Source organism: Microcaecilia unicolor, chromosome 9, assembly GCF_901765095.1.
Source record: "Microcaecilia unicolor chromosome 9, aMicUni1.1, whole genome shotgun sequence".
NCBI lineage: Eukaryota > Metazoa > Chordata > Amphibia > Gymnophiona > Siphonopidae > Microcaecilia > Microcaecilia unicolor.
Genome location: NC_044039.1, coordinates 225,555,512 through 225,582,821, shown reverse-complemented (window position 1 = coordinate 225,582,821; position 27,310 = coordinate 225,555,512). Strand labels below are relative to the sequence as shown.

The window sequence follows — 27,310 nt, the reverse complement described above, 5'->3', positions numbered from 1 at the left end:
TGGACAGCTTCAGAGGCAGTACCTGGAATAAGTACAACAATCGGGGCAAGATGTTCATTTTAATCGCGGCAATGCGCCCAAACCAGGACAGCCCCATAGATGACCATCTGTCCAGATCCCTCTGTATCTCCCTCCTAAGGGCCTGGTAATTATCATCCAACAGTGCAGACAAGTTGCTCGAGATCTTAACACCCAAGTAGCCCAAAGCTCTATCCTCCCATTTGAAAGTAAAAGACGCCTTCAATGATTCCATTATGTTTGGGGGCACTCCCAGCGCCATGCCAATAGATTTACTAGCGTTAAGTTTATATCCGGAGATTGCAGCGTATTCACCTATCACTTTCATTAAATTCGGCAGCGAAATTAAAGGGTTAGTCAGGGACAACAAGACGTCATCAGCGAATAAAGCTACTTTATATTCTTGTCCACCCACCTTTACCCCAGTAATGTCCGGGTGTTCTCTGATCGCCTCTGCCAAGGGCTCCATTGCCAGCGCAAAGAGCAAGGGAGACAGCGGGCATCCCTGTCGCGTACCGCGCCCCAACAAAAACGTCGCCGAGTGCCCACCATTCACCCTTACACACGCACGCGGTGCCGAATACAACGCCCCAATCCAGGTCCTATATTGAGAACCTATCCCAACCCTGGCCAGGACTTTGTCAAGGAACCCCCAGTGGACCCTATCAAAGGCCTTTTCGGCGTCAAGCCCTAGTAGCACCATCTGGCTGGCCTTTATCTGGGATGCATATAGGAGATCCACTGTTCTCCGGATGTTATCCATAGCTTGCCTATTGGCTACGAACCCTACCTGGTCAGGGTGGATCAGGCTAGGCAACAGCCTCCCCAGCCTATTGGCCAAAACCTTAGCCAGAATTTTTACATCGGCATTAAGTATTGATATTGGCCGGTACGAGGCACATTCAGTTTTATCCTTGCCAGGTTTGGGAATTACAGCCACCCATGCCTCCATCATCGTCATTGGGAGAGAGGCCCCCTCTCTTACAGAGTTAACTATCATAGTTAAGTAGGGTGCCAGATGCGGCCCAAAGATCTTATAAAATTCGTTGGTGAAACCGTCGAGCCCTGGCACCTTCCCCGATGGAAGTGCTTTAATAACCTGCAACACCTCGTCTACGCTCACCGATTGATCGAGCTCTACCCTCTGCGTTTCGGATAGAACCTTCAAGCCCCTCTCAGCCAAGTATTCGTCTATTTTTCCCGTCTGCACAGTAACATCCTCTCGATATAAATTCTCATAATATTGTGCAAAACAATCTCTTATCTGTGTGGATTTGTGTAGCACCTCTCCTCCGGCTCCCTTCATTTTTAATATGTGCCGGTCAGACCTTAGTTTCCTTAATTTAGTGGCCAATAGTCTACCTGGTTTATTAGTGCACTCATAGTACACCTGTTTAACCCTTGCATGTGCAAATTTCAAACTATCCTCATGCAAGGTGGCTATTTCCAATCGCTTTGCTTGAAGCTTTCGGTAGTCTAATACTAACCCAGACTCCCTATATTTAATCTCCAAGTCTCCCAATGCACCCATACACTGAGACAAACGTTCCCTTTGGGCTCGGGATCTCTGACCAGCTTGTTTAATAAAATACCCTCTTGCTACTGCCTTAAAGGCATCCCATACTATCCCCAGTGACGGACCGGAGTCTATATTGACATCGAAATACTCTTTTAAAACTGGGAGAAATCTCGCCACCAGCTCCGGGTCTTGTAGCAAAGAGTTATTAAGCGCCCATCTCTTATCCCGCTTCTCATCTTGTAAGGATGAGATATTGACCCAGGCTGGGGCGTGGTCTGATATGGTTATATGACCTATAGAGGCCCCCCCCACTCCACCCGACAACATCTTATCCAAGAAAATATAGTCAATTCTGGAGTAGGAGAGGTGCACTGTTGAGTAAAAGGTATACTCCCTCCCTCTAGAATTGGTCATTCTCCACACATCATACAAACCCAGCTCATCAACAAAACATTTCAAAGCACGGGAAAGTCTGCAATCCATCGGAGCAGGAGGAGCTGACCTGTCCAAACCTGGCTGCATAGTGGCATTAAAGTCGCCAGCCACTATTAGTTTACCCCTAGCAAAGGTCTGTAGTTCCCTCCTCAAGCGCAGGAGAAAACTATCCTGCCTCTCATTTGGGGCATATACACAGGCCAGTGTACATTCCTCCTGCTCCAATAACACATGCAGGAACAGGAATCTACCCTCCCTATCCTTTCTGGAGTGCAATATCTGTACCTGGGTATCTTTATGGAACATTATAGCCACCCCCCGTTTCTTTGTACCAGTGACATCAGAGGCACAGTAAACCTGCCGGTATTGTTTAGATGTCAAAAGACCCTCATGCTTTTGTAATAAATGGGTCTCTTGTAAAAAGACTACCCGCGGCTTCATCAAGTTTAGTTCACGCACCAGTGCATGTCTCTTATATGGCGAGTTCAGCCCCTTTATGTTATATGTACAGATCTTAAAGTCTACCATTTAATCTTCATTAGAGAAAAGAAAAATAATATATTGACCAGGGAAGACTTAAACCTAAAACTAAATTCCCCCCTCCCCAATTATCCCCCTCCCCCCATACCCTATTATCCCCTAGCCCGTCCCCCCTATCTTCCTCTCTACCCCTTACTCCCTCCCTTCCTTCCCCTGTCTCTGTTCCACCAACCAGCACCATACGGCACTGCCTGGGACTTGAAGGGAGAAACCCCACTGACCAAACCTCAATTTATATTAACCAATTTAACAGCCAAATATAAACTTCCCCCCAATCCCCCCACCCCACATTCGTCCCCTCCCCCTCCATTCACCCACAACATCATTTTGTCATCCACTACCATTTGTCATGTTATCTTTTGAATTACTCTCTCTGTAACATTTTCTCAGACCTCAATCCTACCCCCTTCGGGGTTTAAAACTTCAAGACTGAGTGCACCCCAGACAGTCCAGCCTCTGCAGCTTAGGTCAGATGTCTTGAGCTCTTTGCCCCTTTCTCAACTCTCTTCCATCTCTGCAGACGCGCTTTTGTTGAGGGGGCCATCCCCGTCGGCAGGCTTTCCGTGGGTGCTAAACCCGCTTCATGTAGGCTCTTCCACGCTGCACCCACAGACCGGCAGCGGAGCTTCTCTCCCTTAAGGTCAAAGCAAATGGCAAACGGGAATGTCCATCTGTATGAAATCTTCTCCTTGGTTAAAATCTCTATTACCGGCTTCATGGACCTCCTTAAGCTCAGCGTGAACAAGGATAAATCTTGGTAAATCGCCACGCGGTCCCCATTAAATTCAAGGTTAGGAGACTGGCGAGCCTTTTGCCATATTTGATCTTTGCAGGCGTAGGTGGAGAACCTCACCACTATGTCTCTCGGCCTGTTGTCTCTTGCGGGCCCCAACGCTCTATGTGCTCTGTCCATAGTGATCTTGCTAACGTCAAACTCTGGGCCCAGCAGCTGTGCACATATAGCACGCACAACCGTCGGGACATCTTCATTATCGCCATTCTCCTGGACACCTCGAAACCGGAGATTTTGTCGTCTTCCCCGGTTTTCAAGATCGTCCAATTTAAACTGCAGGTCTTCTGTCTGTTCCGCCAGCTTTTGCATCCGCCTGTCTGTTTCTTCATTCCTCTCTCCCAGCTCGTCCGCGCGCTCCTCCAGAACTTCTACCCTTCCCCCAAGCTCTCTCAGTTCGATGCTCAGGGCGTCCACGTGCTCAAGAATTTCATCCTTGGACGCCACAATTTCGGCCCTGAGCGCCTCTAAGCTTTTGGTTAGGTCCTGTGAAAGAGCCTGGTTGGGGGCGGGTTCGCGGTGTTCTTCACGGGACGGATTATGGCCCGACTCCGAGATTCTGCGTACCTTGGGAGAGGCGGGACGAGCTAGGCCGCGATCCGTCTGCTTCGCTGACAAGCGCTCACTCTCCCGATGCAGCGCACCGCTTTTTTTACTCATCCTCTTTAGCCTGGGTGAATCAGCGACCCTTCGCAAGTGTTGCAGAGGCTGCGAGAGGTTTTTTTGTGGTAAGTGGAACTTTAAAGCAGGAGGGGAGAACGGAGCTCCGGGTTTAGGCGGCCATTCGGTCTCGTGACGTCACTTCCTCCCCCGAAGTCAGCCACTATTGAAGAGATCTGCAAGGCTGCGACGTGGTCATCTGTCCACACATTCACATCACATTACTGCCTCCAGCAGGATACCCGACGCGACAGTCGGTTCGGGCAGTCGGTGCTGCAGAATCTGTTTGGGGTGTAAATCCAACTCCACCCTCCAGGACCCGAATTTATTCTGGTCAGGCTGCACTCTCAGTTAGTTGTTCTTCGTAGGTCAATTTTTCTGTTGTACCCTCGCCGTTGCGAGGTTCAATTGACCTGGGTTCTTGTTTTGAGTGAGCCTGAGAGCTAGGGATACCCCAGTCGTGAGAACAAGCAGCCTGCTTGTCCTCGGAGAAAGGGTATGATACATACCTGTAGCAGTTGTTCTCCGAGGACAGCAGGCTGATTGTTCTCACCTACCCTCCCTCCTCCCCTTTGGAGTTGTGTGTTTCATCTTTGCTAGTCATTCAACTGGCGGGAGCGGTCGCGCACGGGCGGGAAGACGGCCGCGCATGCGCGGTGGGCGTGCCCTGCGTGCCGACCGTCCCGCGAAGCTTCTTTCCGGTTGGTGGGGGCTGCCGCGGACGTCAACCCAGTCGTGAGAACAATCAGCCTGCTGTCCTCGGAGAACAACTGCTACAGGTATGTATCATACCCTACCTGAGAGGATCTATGGTGGTGTGAGCATCCATTACCATCTAAGCACATGGAAAGAGCTGATAATACAAATGTATAGTATTATGTATATATAAGCCTGTCTGATTATAATCTAACTACAAACTGTGAGTAAACATGTTTTGTTACTTAAACTTTAAAGTGACTCAGCAGTGAATTATTCTGGGGTGAATGAGAGAGAGATGAAGAAAGAAATTAACATTTCTAAAGCTGAAGCTGTGTGTACTAAAATCTGCTAATTATTTACTACAAATAATCCAACACCATGCAGGTCTTTTTCTGCCGTCATCTACTATGTTACTATAACAAAAAGTGCTAAGTAATCATCTTAAATAGTTTACTGTGTTTGCTACAGGCATCTCGGCTGGCGGTTCCTGCAGGATCAATGACACGTCAAGCCCAGGAGTCTCAGAAGGCTGTTCCAGTTCCTGGTACAACTCCCAAGTCAACTCCTGTAACTGCTGTTTCCGATGCTTTAAAGCCAGCTACGTCTTCTGCATTTCCCTCTGTAGCTAAGACTGCTGCCCAAGCACCAGTAACACCGGAGGATCATTGGGATGAGGACACGTTCATTGGTTTGTGTGATGATGAGAATAGATCTATGATACACTGTGAAGAATCTAAATTGATACCAAAATCAACATCACCACCCCTTTCCAAATCAAGTAAATAGCCCATTCCAGGTCTAGGTTCAGTGCCAGAAACACTTTCACCAATTTCCAAGCTGCCTGTAGTTCATCAGACTGTTGGCTATGGCCAGGGTGAGCAGTAAACAAAATACATGAAAGTCATACTTTGGGTGTTGAGGTATTAAACACTGGTGATGTGAAGTGAATTGATACTGAACATACATCATGGTATTTCATTTTTTAATTTAAAAATGTGGTTTATGGTTTATTCATTTTATTAAACCACCTTTCATAAAACAAAATAGCAAGGTGGTGTACAATTTTAAAAAAAATTAAAAGTAGAAAAGGAACTATAAGTTAAAAAATAGGAAATACTTGTGTGTTTGTGATTCTCAGGGAGGCCTTAATATGCTGTAGATTGATTTTCCTTTACTCTTTTAATTTTTGTTTTTATAGCCTTTAAACAAGACAATATTGACTCTTCTCTTCAGTCTTAAAATTCTACCTCCTTTCCCGTTTCCAGCATTTGCTGCAGTGTTTTAGGCCCTTCAGTTCCCATCTATCAAAGATGGCATCCGTTATCCCTCCCTCGCATATAAGAACAGGAGTAGCATTCATAGGAGATAGATGATGATGAAATTCCCTAACCCTCCTGTACAACTTGCTTTTGCTTTGCTTCCCTAGTTTAAGGATTGTAATTCCTTTCTTGTTTCTGATGATTAGAATTGTAAACCGCTCTGATTGCCTGTTAGAAGGAAAGTATACCAAGAAACTGAATAAACAATATCTGATTGGAGTTTCTCAAAGTCATTCTGTCTGATATTCAGCTAATGGTGGACAGCGTTTTTTGGTCTGCTGCTGGCACTAAAACCTGATATTCCGTGCTGGGCTGTGAATTTTTAAAGTCAGTGCCTGACATAGGTTAGTGCATAAAGAGAGGACAGCCATTTATATGGTCTTATTTATGCATTAAACGTGGCTGCTTAGGTCTGAATGTCAGGACCGGGACCGAACCAGGCTCCTTCCCTGGAATGCCCCCGACATAGCTGACTTGTAACTTCAGCGCTAACCAGTCATTTTCAGGGAGGAAGGCAAGTTAAGTGCCGCAGAAAATGACCAGATAGTTGCGCCCAAGCAGATTAACCAATCGGCAGCTGTTTCTAGCCAGTTAACTTGCTTTGAATATCGCACGGATTCTGTTCTGCAATTCTCCAAATATTCAGTGTAATGCCCACAAATCTGAGGAACTTGCACATCTTTCATGCTATGCTCAGAAAGCCAAGGCACTGCAGGGGTATATTACCTATACCACTTACCTTATAAATAAGTATATTTGGTATATAAACAAAAAACAACACATCCTTCCCTACATCAGCCTCTCGCCTTCTCATATCCAATATAATATACAAAATTATAGCCCCCAAATTAAAAATCATAAGAGAATTCTTCAGTTCTTCACCCCCCCCCCAACAGCGTAATCTAATCTGATTTATACACCACACTGATCCCAACTTGAGGTTCAAGGCAGTTCACATCATAAGAGTCTCAAAGAAATACAATGAGGAATTACATAAATTCAACAGTAAGAAATCCTAAAATTTATTATACAAAAAAGTTTTTAACGTCCTACGTAATTGCATGTAATTTACTTCCAATTGGATATACAAGGGAAGTTCATTCCAGATGGCAACTCTTCAACCATCCCTTCTAGGAGAACAGCCAGGTTTTTAAGTCTTTTTGAATTCTCTCATAATGGCCAATCATATGGCGTTCAGCTAGCAATTTATTCCATTTTATGGGAGTTGCTAAAGAAAAGGGTCTTTCTAAGACGAGAGCCTTCAATATGGTGCATAGACAAGTTTTGGGACCATGTCTTGGCTAGAATAGAGTGGATACACTTAGTATGGTGAACCAACCTTTTCATTAAATATGAAGGATGTTATGCAATACCTTAAATTGTAAATAAGCTGCCACCTGAAGCCAGTGCAATTTAGCCAACAGGGATGTGGCTGAAGGCTATCAAGTGTGGATTGGAGGAGTAGCCTAATGGTTAGCGCAGTGACCTGAGAAGTAGGAGAACTGGGTTTGATTCCCTCTGTAGCTCTTTGTTACTCTGAGGAAGTCACTTAATCCTCCATTGCCCCAGGTAAATATGTAAAACCACTTTGATTGTAGTCACAGAAAGGCAGTATATCAAATCCCCATCCCCTTTACCTGAAAAATCCAGTTTACTGCTGCATTTTGTGCTTCCTAGAGGCGTCGTAACATAGTAATGTAGTAAGTGATGGCAGATAAAGACCTGAAAGGTCCATCCAGTCTGCCCAACAGGTCCCGTTCATTATCAATACAAGATTTAAATCAACAATGAACATGATACTATATACTTGATGGTGGCCTTTCTTTGGTGTCTCTGGAACATAGACCATAGAAGTCCACACGGCTTTGTCCTGTGTTCCAGCTACTGGAGTTGCCATCAGAGCCCACTCCAGCCTATCCAAATTCATCTCGTCATTTGTGGGACAAAGACCGTAAAAGTCTGCCCAGCACTGTCCTTATGTTCCAACTTCCAAACCACTGGAGTTTCCATCAAAGCTCTCTCTAGCCCATCCTAAACCAGATTGCTGTATGCGGGATTCAGTCCGTACAAGCCAGCCCAACACCAGCCTTAGTTGATAATGCCAGAGTCGCCATCTAAGCACCACTTGACATGCAAACACATACGCAACCCTTTAAGTTTTATTTTTTTATATCATTCATTTTTTATGTTTCAACAATTTTTATTGATGACAAATTAAAACTAACAAATCTAACAATGAGTAAACAGAGACTCCAATATCAAAATACACACAGTAAAAAATAGAACAATACATACAGTCATCAAGCCTTTAACAATTACTTCCCCCCCCCCCCCCCCCCAAATTGTCATAAGTTTATAGTTCAACCTTTTGTTTCAGTGGAAACAATACAAAGAAAACAAACGTTTCCATGATTACTCAGCATTCAAACTCAAACCATGGCCAGCACTGCTCGTATAATGTGCCCCAGCATCAAACTATTCCCCCCACCCCTCTCCTTATGTAATGCAAACTTTTATTCTACAGCAACAGCCGAACTGCCAAGAAGATGCAGAGAAAACTAAAAGACTACCCAAAATCTATCGCTGGAAGTAACTTATTGATTACAACCCACTTTAAATGCGGGCATATGATTGTCCCGCTCTACACCCAACATCTACCATTATCAGGCCTACCCATAAAACCCCTTGAACAGGTACAACTCCCCTCCCCTATCCTATCTAAAAGGCCCCCCTGAACTTTCACCCTTATCAAATCTTCCCCCACCAAAGACCTCTCAGATATCCTCCAACGGGACTCCAATATCCCGCGCCCAGCTTTAGTCATATATGCACGTAATATCTCTCTGTAACTACACTCCTTCAATATTTCGTCAGTCGTAAGGGATATAATGCCCCTCAGGGACACTGCCAGTTCCCAATCCTCCAACGGGACTCCAATATCCCACGCCCAGCTAGTTTTAATACTAGTATAATCTTTACCTGGTGACCTCCTAATCACCAATATATGAATTCCTGAAATTGTACGCTCTTTATTCAACTTTTCCTGAAAAAATTCGCGAACCCGGCCCCCTAAATGAAACCCCAGCAATCTGGGCATAGGCAAATCTATTCCCCCAAACCAATATCACCCTCATCACCCACTAAATGTTCAAGTGTCATAATCCCTGCCCGTTCCCAGTTAACAAACGCAGAGTTGTCCAGTCCCACCTGAAACAAGACATTCCCCCTTACAGTAAGCTGGTCTGACACCCGAGGGTCCCCTCCCAGTTTCCCAACTAACATTTCCCTGACCGCCCTCATGAACTTCAACATTACGCTATCTCTAAGATGGGTTGGTACCTGATCCAATTTAAGATGTAACATACATAATAGTTCATGTGGGGCATAAAATGTCCGTTCCATATCTACCGGAGTATATTTCTCAGAATAGTCAAACCAATCCCCCAAATGGCGCAAAAGACAAGCCAGATTATACACTTGCAAGTTAGGAAACCCTACTCCTCCCTGATTCCCACTTCCCAACATTAAATCCCACCTAAGCTTTGGCTTCCTACCAGCTCAACAAAAACAATCAAACATCCTATTAAGTCTTTTTAAATCTGATTGTTTAACTCTCAAAGGCAACGCTTGTAAGACATAGAGCCATCTGGGAAATATAACTATCCGTATCAAGTTAATCCTACCCACCCATGACAAAGGAAGAGTCCTCCAGCCATCCAGACTCTTTTTAGTGACTTCAAGCATCACAGGAATACTAAGTGTGTACAATTCCCGCACATCCATCGCCAACCATATACCAGATACTTAAAAGAATTATCCGCCCATCTTAAGGGAAAGTCTTGTCCCCAGGCTGCTCGCAATTGCGCGGACGAAGCTAGCGCCTCCGATTTTGCCAGATTCAGGCGAAGACCTGCATATTCTCCATACTCCTGAAAAATTTCTAACAACTCCTGAAGAGAAGACTGTGGGCTAGTAAGATGTACCAGAAAGTCATCAGCATAGGCCGCAATTTTGAAACAAGAAGAACCTAATTGAACACCCCGAATCAATGGATTTTCCATAATGTCTCGCACAAGAGGGTCCAAAGTCAACACAAAAAGCAGTGGTGACAAAAGACAACCCTGCCTCATTTCTCTCTGAATCAGAAAGCTTTCCGACTCCAATCCATTAACCCAAATCCTAGCTTTGGGATTAGAATACAATGCTTTGACTGTGGACACAAATCGCCCCACCAACCCATATGCTTCCAGTGTAGCAAAAAGAAAATCCCAGTGAACCCGGTCAAAGGCTTTTTCGGCGTCTAAGCTGATCATTAGTGACTGCAGCTGGCGCTAGTGACCATATTCTAAGGATGTCAAAATGCGCCTCAGATTTTTTTGCCACTGATCTCCCACCAACAAAACCCACTTGGGCTTCATGTACTAGATCCAGTAAATAACGCCCCAATCTGTTGGTCATTCTAGGCATCCACCACATCTCTGTGAAAAAGAATTTTCTATCATTACTCCTAAGTCTACCACCCCACAACCTCAATTCATGTCCCCTAGTTTTACCACTTTCCCACTCTGGAAGATATTTGTTTCTATATTAATACCTTTCAAATATTTAAACTGATAAAAGAGCCTAAAATACAGTGCATTGTAATAACCTGTAATTGGAAGCATGGACAGCTGAGCTACTGGTCAAAATAGATAAAAATGACTTTAACGTAATGCAGTGTTTTTAATCTAAAAATCACTGCTTTCATTGTCCATGCCTGTAAAATATAGAGTACAATTTAGTGTTGGTTTTCATGTTTAAAGGGCTAAATGTATTATCTGTAATATATTAATTTTGTTCTGTGAAATACCCAAGTAGAGACTATTACAAAAATCAAGTCTAGATAACACTGTACAAGAATCCTAAAATCATATGCTACAAGCATAGGTCTCCAATTTGCAACCAAACGTAAATAATAATAATAACAGGTGTGAATGACGTTCATCACTTGATTCTGAAAAGAAAGGTTACAATCTAAAAACACACCCAAATTCCTCATAGTAGTTTTAACAGGCGTCATACTTTTTTCTAAGCTTAATGTCAAATCTGACACTATCGGCGTCTTTCTCCCAATCAACTGCACCTCCGTTTTCAGTAAACAGAGCAAATGTTTTCTGCCATCATCTACTATGTTACTATGTCTATTCCTCAGCAATCCTCCAGACCGTTCAAGACGCTTGGGTTATGCACTCCTACCAGCAGAGGGAGACTGAGAACACTAAAACTTCTTATACAAGTAGCCTGTGCAGATTTTCTACTAACCAGTATTTTCTCAGTCTCAGCAGAGGGTAGATGTGTGCAGCCTGTGCAGTGTACTCAATCTGGTAGGCCCGTTTGGGGTTTCTAGATTGGGTTGTAAATGTTAGAGAACCCACACTTGGATCTCTATTACAGGGTGTAAGTCCTAAGGGGCTTTTTATTCCTGTGGGGTGTCACACCCGGGTGGCCGGGTCCCTCCCCCTGTGCTCTTCCTCTGGAGGACTGCTTGACCTCGTCTACAGACCTCATTCTGTACCCTTGAGGGATTTAGACATCAGCAACGAGGTTTAAAAAATAAATAACAAACGTTTTTAAAAGGCGGCTATTTTGGCCGTTCTTGTGGCAGTCCAGAGATAAAACGTCTTCAAGGGCGTTCTTGCCTTAGGTGGTTTTGCCTATTAGTCTGTCAGAGCACAGAGCAACTGTTTGTTTTTATTGTGTTCGCGGCCATTATGTCTAAGCCGGCGAGGTGTCGGTTTTGCGCGAAGCGTGACGTTGAAGTGAAAGGTGGCCAATGTAAATTTTGTGGGGAGCCTACGTTGTCAGCGTTCTTGGCCCCCGTGCTTTCCCCTGAGTCGGTGGAGGTGTTGGGCGGCGATTTGACCGCACATTCCAGGCCGGCAACGACTGCGCGTCCTGGGTCGGCCTCGACGGAGCCGTTTTTGGCGGGAAGCGCAGCCCTTTTGGCCACGCATTCCATACCAGCGCTGGGGACCCGTGTGTGGTGGGAAGCGCGCCTAGTTTAGCCGCAGATCATGTGATGGACCTGCCGCCTCGGGAGCGAGGGGGGGTCCGTCGCAGAGACTACGGGAAGTGGTGTTGGGCCTTCAGCCATGTCGGGGGGGGGGGTCTGGCTCCCCCCCCCCCCCCCCCCCCCCGAGTTTGTTTGGTCTCTGTATAATGCCTCTCAGGCTGTTTGTTCCCTGGAGGCTGCTAGCTCAGTGGGAGTTAAGTGCCCACGGGTGGATATTTTGTAGCCTATGGAGATACTGTCTCTGCCTGGGTCGGACGTTTGGAGTGACCCAGGAGAGGAGGATCTCTTAGATGTGTCTGAGGATCAGGATGGGCTAAGGCCTGGGGAAGATTCTTCAGTGGTTCGCATTTTTCATAAGGAGGAGGAGTTAGAGGTCATTGATCAGGTGATCTCTACTTTGAAGTTTGCTCCGGCGGCCACTCCCGCTGCGGAGGGACCCCAGGTTGATCCCTTGGTTAAGGGGATTCGGAGAGCCTCCCATTCCTTTCCCATGAATTCAGACATTAGGGCCATGGTTTTTCAGGAATGGTCTGTGCCGGAGGCTGCTTGTAAGGTGTCTAGGGCTATGGTTCGGCTGTATCCCTTGCCTCCGGAAGATTTGGTCCTGCTGAAACCACCTACTGTGGATGCGGTGGTTACGGCGGTTACTAAGGCTACGGCCATTCCGGTGGATGGCGGTACAGCCTACGGGATCCTCAGGATTGGAAGCTAGAGTCCTTTCTGAAGCGCAGCTTTGATTTGTTGGTTTTGGCCTTGCAAGCCTCTATGTGTGAGGGCTTGGTAGTCAGAGCTTGTTTCTGTTGGGCGGAGAAGCTCTTGGATGAGCCTGCGTTAGATAGGACTGGTTTGGTTCAGGACGTGGCCAAATTGGAGATGGGGTCTTCGTTTTTGGCAGACACCCTTTATGATTTGCTAAGGGCTTTGGCTAAGAATATGGCTGTGGCGGTGACGGCTCGCAGGGCTCTTTGGCTTAGGGGCTGGGTGGCAGATGCAGCCTCTAAAGCAAAGTTGTGTTCTCTACCTTTCAAAGGTTCTATGTTGTTTGGAGAGGACTTGGATAAACTGATGAGTGGTCTTGGGGATACCAAGGTCTCACGGTTGCCGGTGTTACGGCCTAAGGCGGCTAGTCGAGGTGGTTCAGCTAGAGGTCGGTTTAAGGACGCGAGGCGGTACAGGCCGGGCAGATGTGTCTCCTTCTAAAAGCCAGTTTTTCCAGCGGACGCAGTCCTTTCGAGGGGGTCGTCGAAGAGGTTGGGACTCCTCCAGAGATGCCAGAAATGGTAATAAGTCCTCCTTATGAAGGTGTGAGGGTCCAGCCTCTGGTGAAGGTTTCCTGAATCAAGGGGAGAAGACAGCCTAGGGAAAGCATCCTGAACTTTCCTTTGACCAGGAATTTGTTTCGTACCCGTAGGTGTAGGATTGGTCCTCCCAACCCCACCCGCTTCCCAGTACCTTGAAAGTTGGAAGAGGAGGAACTAGCACTTCCTCCTCAGCAGGCTCCACCTCAAAATGGTGATCCCCTTCCCTGCCCGCTGCATATCATTTCCATACTATTAGCTTCAATCATGAGGGAGTTAGTTTAGGGTGCTGCTGTGGCAGTAAACTCTGGCGATGTTCTGCGCAGCGCCGGAGTTTTGATCTTCAGGCCCGACCTCAAGATAAGATAGTGGAGAAGAATCCATGCGAAGAGCAAGTCTATAACTGGGCATCCACATGTATACGCCACTTGCATGGGTAAATGTACAAAATGCCAGCACTTTCAAGTATATGCTTACAAGCATCAGTGTCAGCAAAGCGACTAAGCAGTACTTGGCACACATAATTGGCATAGTGGGTAAATGCATACACAGTCCCCCGAAGTAGCTCAAGGTGAGTTTTATATTCAGGTTCTCTGGATACGTTTGTGTCCCAGGAGGGCTCACAATCTAAGTTTGTACCTGAGGCAATGGAGGGTTAAGTGACTTGCCCAAGATCACCAGGAGCAGTAGCGGGATTTGAACCGGTGGATTGCAAGACCAGTGCTCTAACCTCTAGGCCACTCCTCCACTCCGGTGTTAAACCAGCTGACCGTGAATATTCAGCAGCAGATTTATTTATTTAGTTTAAAACTTTATATACCACCTATAACCTAGATGGTTTCCATATTAAAAATATATAATAAAAACAAATCGAAAACAGCATACAGCAGACATGATCCACAAACAACTCTAGGAAAGCCAGACTTAAGCTCAGTCCTAAGTGTGGCTTACTTAGTTTGTTAAAAACAAAGGAAACTTAAAAGATGGTAAAAATAACGTAAGCCCTAAGGGAAAGGGAACCCTGAAAAAGGACAGGGAAGGCACAAGAAAATTTGCGCTCAAAGCAATCCCGAACCAGCTTTGAGGAGCTGTAAAAATGGCGTCCTTTCCTCACCATGGAAAAAAGAGAACTGTGGATCCCAATCTTGTGGTGAGCAGGAAGGCACTTGCGCATCTGCGATGGGTGTACAGCGCGCACTCTTCGTGTTACATATATCTTTTCAAGCTCCGGAACATGTTACCCACATGTGAGAATTATTGACCTGTTTGTCCTTGGAGAATACCTCTTACAGGTAGATAAGTATTGCCATACTGGGAAAGACCAAAGGTCCATCGAGCCCAGCATCCTGTTTCCAACAGTGGCAAATCCAGGTCATAAATACCCGGCAAGGTCCCAAAAATGTACAAAACATTTTATACTGCTTATCCCAGAAATAGTGGATTTTCCCCAAGTCCATTTAATAACGGTCTATGGACTTTTCCTTTAGGATGCCATCCAAACCTTTTTTTAACTCTGCTAAGCTAACCGCCTTTACCACATTCTCTGGCAACGAATTCCAGAGTTTAATTACACGTTGAGTAAAGAAAAATGTTCTCAGATTTGTTTTAAATTTACTACATTGTAGCTTCATCTAATGCCCCCTAGTCCTGGTATTTTTGGAAAGCGTGAACAGACGCTTCACATCTACCCGTTCAACTCCACTCATTATTTTATAGACCTGTATCATATCTCCCCTCAGCCGCCTTTTCTCCAAGCTGAAGACAGAGCCCTAGCTGCTTTAGTCTTTCCTCATAGGGAAGTTGTCCCATCCCCTTTATCATTTTTGTCGCCCTTCTCTGCACCTTTTCTAATTCCACTATATCTTTTTTGAGATATGGCGACCAGAATTGAACACAATATTCGAGGTGCGGTCGCACCATGGAGCGATACAAAGGCATTATAACATAACATAGTAGATGATGGCAGAAAAAGACCTGCACGGTCCATCCAGTCTGCCCAACAAGACAAACGTGTGTATACCTTACCTTGATTTGTACCTGCCTTATTCAGGGCACAGACTGTACAAGTCTGCCCAGCAGTACTTCCCGCCTCCCAACCACCAGTCCCACCTCCCATCACCAGCTCTGGCACAGACCGTATAAGTCTGCCCTCCACTATCCTCACCTCCCAACCACCAACCCCTCTTCCCCCCACCTGCTCCACCACCCAATTTCGGCTAAGCTTCTGAGGATCCATTCCTTCTGCACAGGATTCCTTTATGCATATCCCACACATATTTGAATTCCGTTACCGTTTTCATCTCCACCACCTCCCGCGGGAGGGCATTCCAAGCATCCACTACCCTCTCTGTGAAAAAATACTTCCTGACATCTTTCCTGAGGCTGCCCCCCTTCAACCTCATTTCATGTCCTCTCGTTCTACCGCCTTCCCATCTCCGGAAAAGATTTGTTTGCGGATTAGGGTGGTGGACGTTGGTCCTGAGGACACAAAATTATTCAGGGTCGTCAAGTCGCAGGAGGAATGTGAACGATTACAGGAGGACCTTGCGAGACTGGGAGATTGGGCGTGCAAGTGGCAGATGAAGTTCAATGTTGACAAGTGCAAAGTGATGCATGTGGGTAAGAGGAACCCGAATTATAGCTACGTCTTGCAAGGTTCCGCGTTAGGAGTTACGGATCAAGAAAGGGATCTGGGTGTCGTCGTCGATGATACGCTGAAACCTTCTGCTCAGTGTGCTGCTGCGGCTAGGAAAGCGAATAGAATGTTGGGTGTTATTAGGAAGGGTATGGAGTCCAGGTGTGCGGATGTTATAATGCCGTTGTATCGCTCCATGGTGCGACCGCACCTGGAGTATTGTGTTCAGTACTGGTCTCCGTATCTCAAAAAAGATATAGTAGAATTGGAAAAGGTACAGCGAAGGGCGACGAAAATGATAGTGGGGATGGGACGACTTTCCTATGAAGAGAGGCTGAGAAGGCTAGGGCTTTTTAGCTTGGAGAAGAGACGGCTGAGGGGAGATATGATAGAAGTGTATAAAATAATGAGTGGAATGGATCGGGTGGATGTGAAGCGACTGTTCACGCTATCCAAAAATACTAGGACTAGAGGGCATGAGTTGAAGCTACAGTGTGGTAAATTTAAAACGAATCGGAGAAAATTTTTCTTCACCCAACGTGTAATTAGACTCTGGAATTCGTTGCCGGAGAACGTGGTACGGGCGGTTAGCTTGACGGAGTTTAAAAAGGGGTTAGATAGATTCCTAAAGGACAAGTCCATAGACCGCTATTAAATGGACTTGGAAAAATTCCGCATTTTTAGGTATAACTTGTCTGGAATGTTTTTACGTTTGGGGAGCATGCCAGGTGCCCTTGACCTGGATTGGCCACTGTCGGTGACAGGATGCTGGGCTAGATGGACCTTTGGTCTTTCCTAGTATGGCACTACTTATGTACTTATGTACTTATGAGTTCGATTCCTGGCACAGGCAGCTCCTTGTGACTCTGGGCAAGTCACTTAACCCTCCATTGCCCCATGTAAGCCGCATTGAGCCTGCCATGAGTGGGAAAGCGCGGGGTACAAATGTAACAAAAAAAAATAAAAAAAATTAATACCTTTCAAATATTTGAACGTCTGTATCATATCACCCCTGTTCCTCCTTTCCTCCAGGGTATACATGTTCAGGTCAGCAAGTCTCTCTTCATACGTCTTAGAATGCACATCCCGTACCATTCTCGTAGCCTTTCTTTGCACCGCTTCCATTTTTTTAACATCCTTCGCAAGGTATGGCCTCCAAAACTGAACACAATACTCCAGGTGGGGCCTCACCAACGACTTGTACAGGGGCATCAACACTTCCTTTCTTCTGCTGATTACACCTCTCTCTATACAGCCTAGCAACCTTCTTGCTACGGCCACCGCCTTGTCACACTGTTTCGTTGCCTTCAGATCCTCGGATACTATCACACCAAGATCCCTCTCCCCCTCAGTACCTATCAGACTCTCACCGCCTAACACATAAGTCTCTCTTGGGTTTCTACTCCCTAAGTGCATCACTTTGCATTTCTTCGCATTGAATTTTAATTGCCAAACCTTAGACCATTCTTCTAGCTTCCTCAGATCCTTTTTCATGCTTTCCACTCCTAGGTGTCCACTCTGTTGCAAATCTTAGTATCATCCGCAAATAAGCAAACTTTACCTTCTAACCCTTTGGCAATGTCACTCACAAATATATTGAACAGTATCGGCCCCAGCACCGATCCCTGAGGCACTCCACTACTCACCTTTTCCTCCTCCGAGCTAACTCCTTTTACCACCACCCTCTGTCGTCTGTCCGTCAACCAGTTCCTAATCCAGTTCACCACTTCGGGTCCTATCTTCAGCCCATCGAGTTTATTTAAGAGCCTCCTGTGGGGAACCGTGTCAAAAGCTTTGCTAAAATCTAAGTAGATTACGTCTATAGCATGTCGATGATTCAGTTCTCCAGTTACCCAATCAAAGAATTCAATGAGATTCGTTTGGCACGATTGCCCAATGGTAAAACCATGTTATCTCGGATCTTGCAACTTATTAGCTTCCAGGAAATTCACTATCCTTCAGCATCGCTTCCATTACTTTTCCAATAACCGAAGTGAGGCTTACCGGCCTGTAGTTTCCAGCTTCTTCCCTATCACCACTTTTGTGAAGAGGGACTACATCCGCCGTTCTCCAATCCCTCGGAACCTCTCCCGTCTCCAAGGATTTATTAAACAAATCTTTAAGAGGACCCGCCAGAACCGCTCTGAGCTCCCTCAATATTCTGGGGTGGATCCCGTCCGGTCCCATGGCTTTGTCCACCTTTAACTTTCCAAGTTGTTGATACACACTCTCTTCCGTGAACGGTGCTCTATCCACTCCATTCTCAGGTGTACTTTTGTTTTCCATTCCTTTCCTAATAATACCTAACATTCTTTTTGCTTTCTTAGCCGCAGCAGCACACTGAGCAGAAGGTTTCAACGTATCATCAATGACGACACCTAGGTCCCTTTCTTGGTCCTTGACTCCTAATGTCGAACCTTGCATGACATAGCTATAATTCGGGTTCCTCTTTCCCACATGCATCACTTTGCACTTTCTCACATTAAACGTCATCTGCTATTTAGACGCCCAGTCTCGTAAGGTCCTCATGTAATTTTTCACAATCCTCCCGCGATTTAACGACTTTGAATAACTTTGTGTCATCAGCAAATTTAATTACCTGACTAGTTACTCCCTTCTCTAGGTCATTTATAAATATGTTAAAAAGCAGCGGTCCCAGCACAGAGCCCTGGGGAACCCCACTTACTATCCTTCTCCATTGAGAATACTGACCATTTAACCCTACTCTCTGTTATCTATCTTTTAACCAGTTTTTAATCCACAATAGAACACTACCTCCTATCCCATGACTCCAATTTCCTCTGGAGTCTTTCATGAGGTACTTTGTCAAACGCCTTCTGAAAATCCAGATACACAATATCAACCGGCTCCCCTTTATGTTCAATCTTTTTATTGCGTAAAGAAAGTGCGTTAATACATAAACATGATAACATAACTCTTTTCTTTCAACATCCTTCTAATCTAAACCCCTACCCCCCACCTCTCCCCCTCGCCCCTCCCCCCTTTCTCCCCATTCCTCCCCCCCCAAAAAAAAACTCTTTACGTAAACCTTTATGGTACCATTAGATATTCAATAGTCTGCTCCTAGCCACCGGGGTCAGTGTGTTAAGAAACGGGCTCCAGGTGTTCTGCAATTGTAATCCCATTTTAGATTTGAAGTCCAAAACTCCCATTCTTTCAATCCTCAATAGTGTTATCATGCGTGCCCGCCACTGGGAGAGTATAGGGTAGTGTTGGGATATCCACTCTGACAAGATCACTTGTTTACCTACTATGATGAATTTGTGCACAAACGCCGTGAGTCCCATAGGTACGATATGTATGAGTATTGGGTGTCCCTGCAATAGTCCTGCATCATATTTCCACTTTGCCTTCCAAATTTCTGAGATATATTGAGTCAAGTCTGTCCAGTATCGAATTATACCTCTGCATGCCCAAAGCATGTGCCCCAGGGTGGCCCCAGTTTCTCCACACTTGGGGCATTCCCCCCAAGGAGAGAGTCCCATATGAAAAGCTCTTCTTGGGGAAATGTATAGACGGAGTGCCACTTTATACTGTGTCTCCCAGTGCGAAACCAGGGCAGAATGCTTACGCATTGTTAGGATGTGTGTTTTAAACTGGGATGTCGTCAGATTTACTGATATATCCTGTTTCCACATGTTTAGTAGTTTATCATAGTCTAGTTCTTCAGCAGTATCTCTGATATGTCTGTGGTGAAATTTAAGTGGGACCCTTTGTTGCCCTGCTAACGAAAAAGCCAAGGCCAGTTTCTCCTGAACATCCTCAGCCAGCTCCTCCCACGATAGGGACTGTACATAGTGTCTTAACTGCAGATAATGAAATTTATCTGACAGGAGCAATGCAAACTCGGTCTGTAATTCTTGGAAAGATTTGAGCTTCCCCTCGAGGGTAATTGCTTGCAGTAGATACACCATCCCATTCCGTTTCCATCGCTGAAATGCTGGATAAAGAATTCCAGGTTGAAAGGCTGGGTTCCCACATATTGGCAGGTACGGGGTAACTTTTGCCGAGAATCTATGGAGTTTGCAAATCCATTTCCACACCGCTTTCGCTGATCCCATTATACCGGCTCCCCTTTATCCACATGTTTGTTCACCCCTTCAAAGAAATGTAGTAGATTGGTGAGGCAAGATTTCCCTTCACTAAATCCATGTTGACTTTGTCTCATTAATCCATGCTTTTGAATATGCTCTGTAATTTTGTTCTTAATAATAGTTTCTACCATTTTGACTGGCACCGACGTCTATAATTTCCCGGATCTCCTCTGGAACCTTTTTTAAAAATCGGCGTTACATTGGCCACCCTCCAATCTTCCGGTACCACACTCGATTTTAAGGATAAATTACATATTTCTAACAATAGCTCCGCAAGCTCATTTTTCAGTTCTATTAGTACTCTAGGATGAATACCATCCGGTCCAGGAGAGTTGCTACTCTTCAGTTTGCTGAACTGCCCCATTACATCCTCCAGGTTTACAGAGAATTCATTAAGTTTCTCCGACTGCGTCAGCTTCAAATACCATTTCCGGCACCGGTATCCCACCCAAATCTTCCTCTGTGAATACCGAAGCAAAGAATTCATTTAATCTTTCCGCTACGGCTTTTACTCGGTCATCTAGCAGTCCAACCGATTCTTTTGCTGGCTTCCTGCTTTTTCTTTTTTTCTTATTTATTGACATTTTAACATTACAAGATTAACTTGCAAATTGCAGTACAGAGAAAATCAAACTATAGAAATCTATTCATGCGTAGATTTTTGTACGCTCTCTTTCTTAGACCACATATTAAAGAAAAAAAGGGGGGGAAAAGAAGGGGGAGGAGTATTATTAGATGAGGAGATCAAAATTTAGAGGTAAGAATAGAAACAATAAAGAAAATGTCTAGCCTGAATTTTCCATCTTGTTCAGTTGCTTTATCAATTAACATTCATTCATAGAGTCTATTTGGCCACTCTTTTCATCTCCAGAAAGGTTTGAAGTTGTTCTGGCTCAAAAAATACATATTTCTTACCCAAGAAACTTTACACGGATATGCTAATAAAAATGTTGCTCCTAATGCCTTAGTCTCTTCCCTGAGAGCTAGAAACATTTTCCTTCTGTCTTGTGTTATCTTAGTGACATCAGGGTATATCCATATTCTGGAACCACAAAAAATCTTTGATGAGTTCTTAAAGTATAGCTTCAATACTGCATTTAAGTCCTGCTCAAATACAAACAATACAATTAAAGTTCGCTGTATTTTAACTTCTGATATTGATTCTTCAAGCAAAGCAGAAATGTCTTGAATTCCCAATGCAGGAACATTAACTGAAGGCAAACGCTCAGAAGCCTCAAGTCCCATTCCCACTTGTAAAGATGGTGGAAGGTAATAAACTTTTTTTTAATGAAGTAATAGCCGCAGAGGGATATTGAAGAATATCTATTAAGTATTTTTTAAAGAAAGTTGCATTCCTTCTGTCATCAGGAAATTCAGAACTCTTAAATTTAAACGTCTATTAAAGTTTTCTATTTGTTCAATTTTCCGAGATGTGATAAGTTTATCTTACCCTTTAGTGTCCAATGTTCCCATCAATCTGTTCCCATGTAGCTTATGACTTCTTAACCCACTCCCTCAACCAACCTAACGTGGCCTCCTTCTCCTCCTTCCCCGAGATCACCGAAGAGGAAACTGCTCGCCTTCTTTCTTCCTCTAAGTGCACCACCTATTCCTCTGATCCCATTCCCACCAATCTGCTTACCAACATCTCTCCTACAGTTAACCCCTCAATCTGTCACATCCTCAACCTCTCTCTCTCCACTGCTACTGTCCCTGACTCCTTCAAGCATGCTGTAGTCACACCACTTCTCAAAAAAATCATCACTTGACCCCCACCTGTCCCTCCAATTACCGCCCCATCTCCCTTCTACCCTTCCTCTCCAAATTACTTGAACGCGCTGTCCACAGCCGCTGCCTTGATTTCCTCTCCTCTCAGGCCGTCCTCGATCCGCTTCAATCCGGCTTTCGCCCACTACACTCGACAGAAACAGCACTCTCTAAAGTCTGCAATGACCTGTTCCTTGCCAAATCCAAAGGTCACTATTCCATCCTCATCCTCCTCGACCTATCTGCCGCCTTTGACACCGTCAGTCATAATTTACTTCTTGACACACTGTCCTCATTCGGGTTCCAGGGCTCCGTCCTCTCTTGGTTCTCCTCGTATCTTTCCCAACGCACCTTCAGAGTATTTTCTAATGGCTCTTCTTCCACCCCCGTCCCGCTCTCTGTTGGGGTTCCTCAGGGATCTGTCCTTGGACCGCTTCTTTTCTCGATATACACCTCCTCCCTGGGCTCGCTGATCTCATCACATGGTTTCCAGTACCATCTCTATGCCGATGACACCCAGCTTTACCTCTCCACTCCCGACATCACAGTCGAAACCCAGGCCAAAGTTTCGGCCTGCCTTTCAGACATCGCTGCCTGGATGTCCAACCATCATCTGAAACTGAACATGGCAAAGACTGAGCTCCTTGTCTTTCCACCCAAACCCTCCTCTCCTCTTCCCCCACTTTCCGTCTCTGTTGACAACGCCCTCATCCTCCCCGTCTCTTCAGCCCGCAATCTCGGAGTCATTTTTGACTCCTCCCTCTCCTTCTCTGCCCATGTCCAGCAGACAGCTAAGACTTGTCGCTTCTTCCTCTATAATATTAGCAAAATTCGACCATTCCTCTCTGAACAGACCACCCGAACCCTCGTCCACTCGCTCGTTACCTCTCGTCTTGACTATTGCAACCTTCTCCTCGCTGGTCTCCCGCTTAGCCACCTATCCCCCCTCCAATCTGTCCAAAATTCCGCCGCACGTCTTATCTACCGCGTGAACCGATACTCTCATATTACCCCTCTCCTCAAGTCGCTTCACTGGCTCCCGATCCGCTACCGTATACAGTTCAAGCTTCTCCTATTGACCTTCAAGTGCACTCAATCTGCAGCCCCCCATTACCTCTCTACCCTCCTCTTCCGTATGTTCCCACCCGTAACCTCTGCTCTCAGGACAAATCACTCCTATCTGTACCCTTCTCCACCACCTCTAACTCCAGACTCCGCCCCTTCTGCCTCGCATCACCTTATGCCTGGAACAGACTTCCCGAGCCCATACGCCATGCGCCCTCCCTGCCCATTTTCAAGTCATTACTCAAAGCCCATCTCTTCTCCCTTGCTTTTGGCGCCTAACCACCTTCCCCACTCATGATACTACACTCACTACATAGTTTGTGACCTTTAGATTGTAAGCTCTCTTGAGCAGGGACTGTCCTTCCTCATGTTTAAACTTGTACAGCGCTGCGTAACCCTAGCAGCGCTATAGAAATGCTAAGTAGTAGTAGTAGTTATTACGAGAACTTTGGACACTAAAGGGTTAATTAACCAAGACTTCAGTAGTGGATCTTAAATTTGAAACCTCTAATTGCAATTGTGAGGCTTGGTTAAGTGATTCTTGTTTAACTTTGTCTATAGATAAAGTTAAAGCTTCAACTTTACTCACAATGAGAGATGTATCTACTACTACTACTACTATTTAGCATTTCTATAGCGCTACAAGGCATACACGGCGTTGCACAAACATAGAAGAAAGACAGTCCCTGCTCAAAGAGCTTACAATCTAATAGAAAAAAATAAAGTAATCAAATCAATTATTGTGTACAGGAAGGAGGAGGGTAGGTGGAGGCAGGTGGTTACAAGTGGTTACGAGTCAAAAGCAATGTTAAAGAGGTGGGCTTTCAGTCTAGATTTAAAGGTGGCCAAGGAAGGGGCAAGACGTAGGGGCTCAGGAAGTTTATTCCAGGCGTAGGGTGCAGCGAGACAGAAGGCGCGAAGTCTGGAGTTGGCAGTAGTGGAGAAGGGAACAGATAAGAAGGATTTATCCATGGAGCGGAGTGCACGGGAAGGGGTGTAGGGAAGGACGAGTGTGGAGAGATACTGGGGAGCAGCAGAGTGAGTACATTTATAGGTTAGTAGAAGAAGTTTGAACAGGATGCGAAAACAGATAGGGAGCCAGTGAAGCGACTTGAGGAGAGGGGTAGTATGAGTAAAGCGACCCTGGCGGAAGACGAGACGGGCAGCAGAGTTTTGAACCGATTGGAGAGGGGAGAGGTGACTAAGTGGGAGGCCAGCAAGAAGCAGATTGCAGTAGTCTAAACGAGAGGTGACAAGGGTGTGGATGAGGGTTTTGGTAGAGTGCTCGGAAAGAAAGGGGCGGATTTTACGGATGTTGTAAAGAAAGAAACGACAGGTCTTGGCGGTCTGCTGGATATGAGCAGAGAAGGAGAGAGAAGAGTCAAAGATGACCCCAAGGTTTCGAGCTGAGGAGACAGGGAGAATGAGAGAGCCATCAACAGAAATAGAAAACGGGGGGAGCGGGGAGGTGGGTTTGGGGGGGAAAATGAGAAGCTCGGTTTTGGTCATATTTAATTTCAGGTGGCGTTGAGACATCCAGATAGCAATGTCAGACAAGCACGCTGAAACTTTGGTTTGGATGCAAAGTGAGATATCAGGGGTAGAAAGGTAGATTTGGGAGTCATCAGCATAGAGATGGTAGGAAAAGCCATGGGATGAGATTAATGAACCAAGGGAAGAAGTGTAGATAGAAAAGAGGAGGGGACCAAGAACAGAACCATGAGGTACGCCGACAGGCAGAGGGATAGAAGTAGAAGAGGATCCACCTGAGTGAACACTAAAGGTGCGGAGGGAGAGGTAGGAAGAGAACCAGGAAAGGACAGAGCCCTGGAATCCAAGTGAGGACAGGATATCAAGGAGTATACTGTGATCGACAGTGTCAAAAGCAGCGGAAAGATCAAGAAGAATGAGGATGGAATAGAGACCTCTGGATTTAGCCAGTAATAGGTCATTGGAGACTTTAGTAAGATCAGTTTTGGTTGAGTGGAGAGGGCGAAAACCAGATTGTAGTGGGTCAAGAATAGCATGTGAGGAGAGAAAATCAAGGCAGCAGCGGTGAACAGCACGCTCAAGTAATTTGGAGAGAAAAGGAAGGAGGGTGATGGGTCGGTAATTAGAGGGACAAGTAGGGTCAAGTGAAGGCTTCTTAAGGAGAGGTGTGACCACAGCATGTTTAAAGGCAGTAGGGACAGTTGCAATGGAAAGTGAGAGGTTGAGAATGTGACAGATAAAAGGAATAAGAGCAGGTGAGATGGCATTAAGAAGGTGGGTGGGAATGGGATCAGAGGAACAGTTGGTACATTTTGAGGAAGAAAGGAGAAGTGTAGTTTCCTCTATAGTAACTTCAGGAAAGGAGGAAAAAGAATGAGGGGAAGGAGAGAGAGGGGAACGGACTAGTGGAGGGAGAGGTGGCGAGGTAGAGAATTCAAGGTTTATCTTTTGAACCTTGTCGTGAAAGAATTCAGCAAGGGTCTGAGGAGATAATGAAGGGGGAGTTGGGGGAGGGGGCACCTTGAGGAGAGAGTTCAATGTGGTGAAGAGAAGTCGAGGGTTAGAGCCAAGAGAGTTGGTCAGTTGGATATAATAATCCTGTTTGGCGCGTAAAAGAGCAGATTGGAAGGAGGTCAGCATGAACTTAAAGTGTAGGAAATCAGCAAGGGCCCGAGATTTCCGTCAGAGGCGTTCGGCGGAGCGGGTACAGGAACGTAGGTAGCGGATATTAGAAGTCAGCCAAGGTTGGGGTTTTGTGCGCCTTATAGGGTGGGTCATCAAAGGTGCAAGAGTGTCTAAGGCAGAGGATAGAGTATTGTTGTAAGAAGAAACAGCCTCGTTGACAGATGTGGATGGTGCCACAGTAGAGAGGAGGTTTGAAACATGGGAGGATAGAGATGAAGGGTCAATATCGTGAAGATTCCTAGATAAATTAGATACAATAGGACGGGACTGGGAGGGAGGAGATTTAAGTGTGAAAGTTATAAGATGGTGATCAGAGAGGGGAAGATCAGAGGCAAGGAAACTAGAGGGTGAACAGTTGGAGGAGAAGATGAGATCAAGACAGTGACCATTTTGATGAGTGGGGGAGGTGGAACATAGTTGGAGATTAAAGGAGGATGTTAAAGTGAGTAACTTGGAAATACAAGAGTTGGAAGGATCATTAGCAGGAATATTAAAGTCACCAAGGATGAGAGAGGGGGAGGAAGGATCATGGAAGAAGGCAAGCCAGGCATCAAAGTCACTGAGAAAGGATGAAAGGGACTTATCAGGGGGATGATAAATGACCGCTATTCGAAGAGGCAGAGGAGAGAAAAGGCGGATAGAGTGGACTTCAAAGGAGGAAAAACAGTGAGATTGAGGTGGAAGAAGGGGTTGAAATCTGGAGGAGGGAGAGAGAAGTAGTCCAACACCGCCCCCGCGACCAGTAGGGCGAGGAGTATGTGAAAAAAGATAACCACCTTGGCAGAGGGCTTCGACTGAAGCAGAGTCATCAGGGCAGAGCCAGGTTTCTGTTATAGCGAGCAGATGGAGGTGACGCGAGATAAAGAGGTCCTGGATATAGGGGAGTTTGTTACAGAGAGAGCGGGGATTCCATAGGGCGCAAGAGAAGGGCAGAGAAGAGGAGGGGAGTAGAGGAATAGAGATGAGGTTAGAGAGGTCGCGGTGAGATCTGTAGAGCTGGGATAATAGTTGGTGAGGAGGGCCAGAATTGGGATTGATGTCACCGGCTGAGAGTAAGAGAAGGAGTAAAAGAGAGCGGAGGAGAGTAGGAGAGGTGTGGCCACGCAGGCGTAGAAGGCGAGAGGTATTTAGGTGGAATGGGGAAGGCAAAATGGAGGGAAGAAAGAGACGGAGATTAAAAGCCAAGAGGGAGGAAGAGGGTAGGAGAGAAGGTGAGGTGATGAAGTCGATGGATGGGCCACTTTAGTAGCAGTTGAAGTCAATTCTTGTATCGGTCCCCAAATAGATTCTAATGTTGCCACCACGGGAGTGTTGTGCTCCACTTTCGCCGCCTCTGCGGCCTGGGGTAGAGCCCTTCCGACCAAGCCTTCGAAGACACCGATTTCCGATTCTGCTAGGCCTTCCTCTAAACCGCTCAGGTTTCCCTCAGGACATGGTGGTGGATTAAGATCAAGTGGAGATAGAGATGTTTCCGTCCCCAGTAGTGCCATCGCTCCTCCATCGGCTCTAACAACAGGGCTCAACAATCCGGTATTTGATGGAAGACTTGTCACATATTGATGAAGAGTTGTTGGATCGGGGACGAGGTTCTGGTCAGCGGCAGTTGACCTTTCACCATCCCTTTCCTCTTGGTATGTGGCATATGGTAAGAAGTATAAAGTAGAAAACTAAAAGGAAGATCCTTGAACTTTCTCCAAAGAGAGTCACACAAGTCAGGCCACA

General features: G+C 45.8%; 1 protein-coding gene across 3 annotated transcripts in view; it reads left to right on the top strand.

Annotated features, from left to right (window-relative positions):
- Window positions 1-27,310, top strand: part of YLPM1 (YLP motif containing 1) — a 336,188-nt gene that overhangs the window by 154,847 nt on the left and 154,031 nt on the right. For all 3 annotated transcript variants that reach the window (XM_030213961.1, XM_030213959.1, XM_030213958.1), the window contains one exon: window positions 5,130-5,349. In XM_030213961.1, coding sequence (XP_030069821.1) covers window positions 5,130-5,349 — 220 coding nt within the window. The remainder of the gene's footprint in view (window positions 1-5,129; window positions 5,350-27,310) is intronic.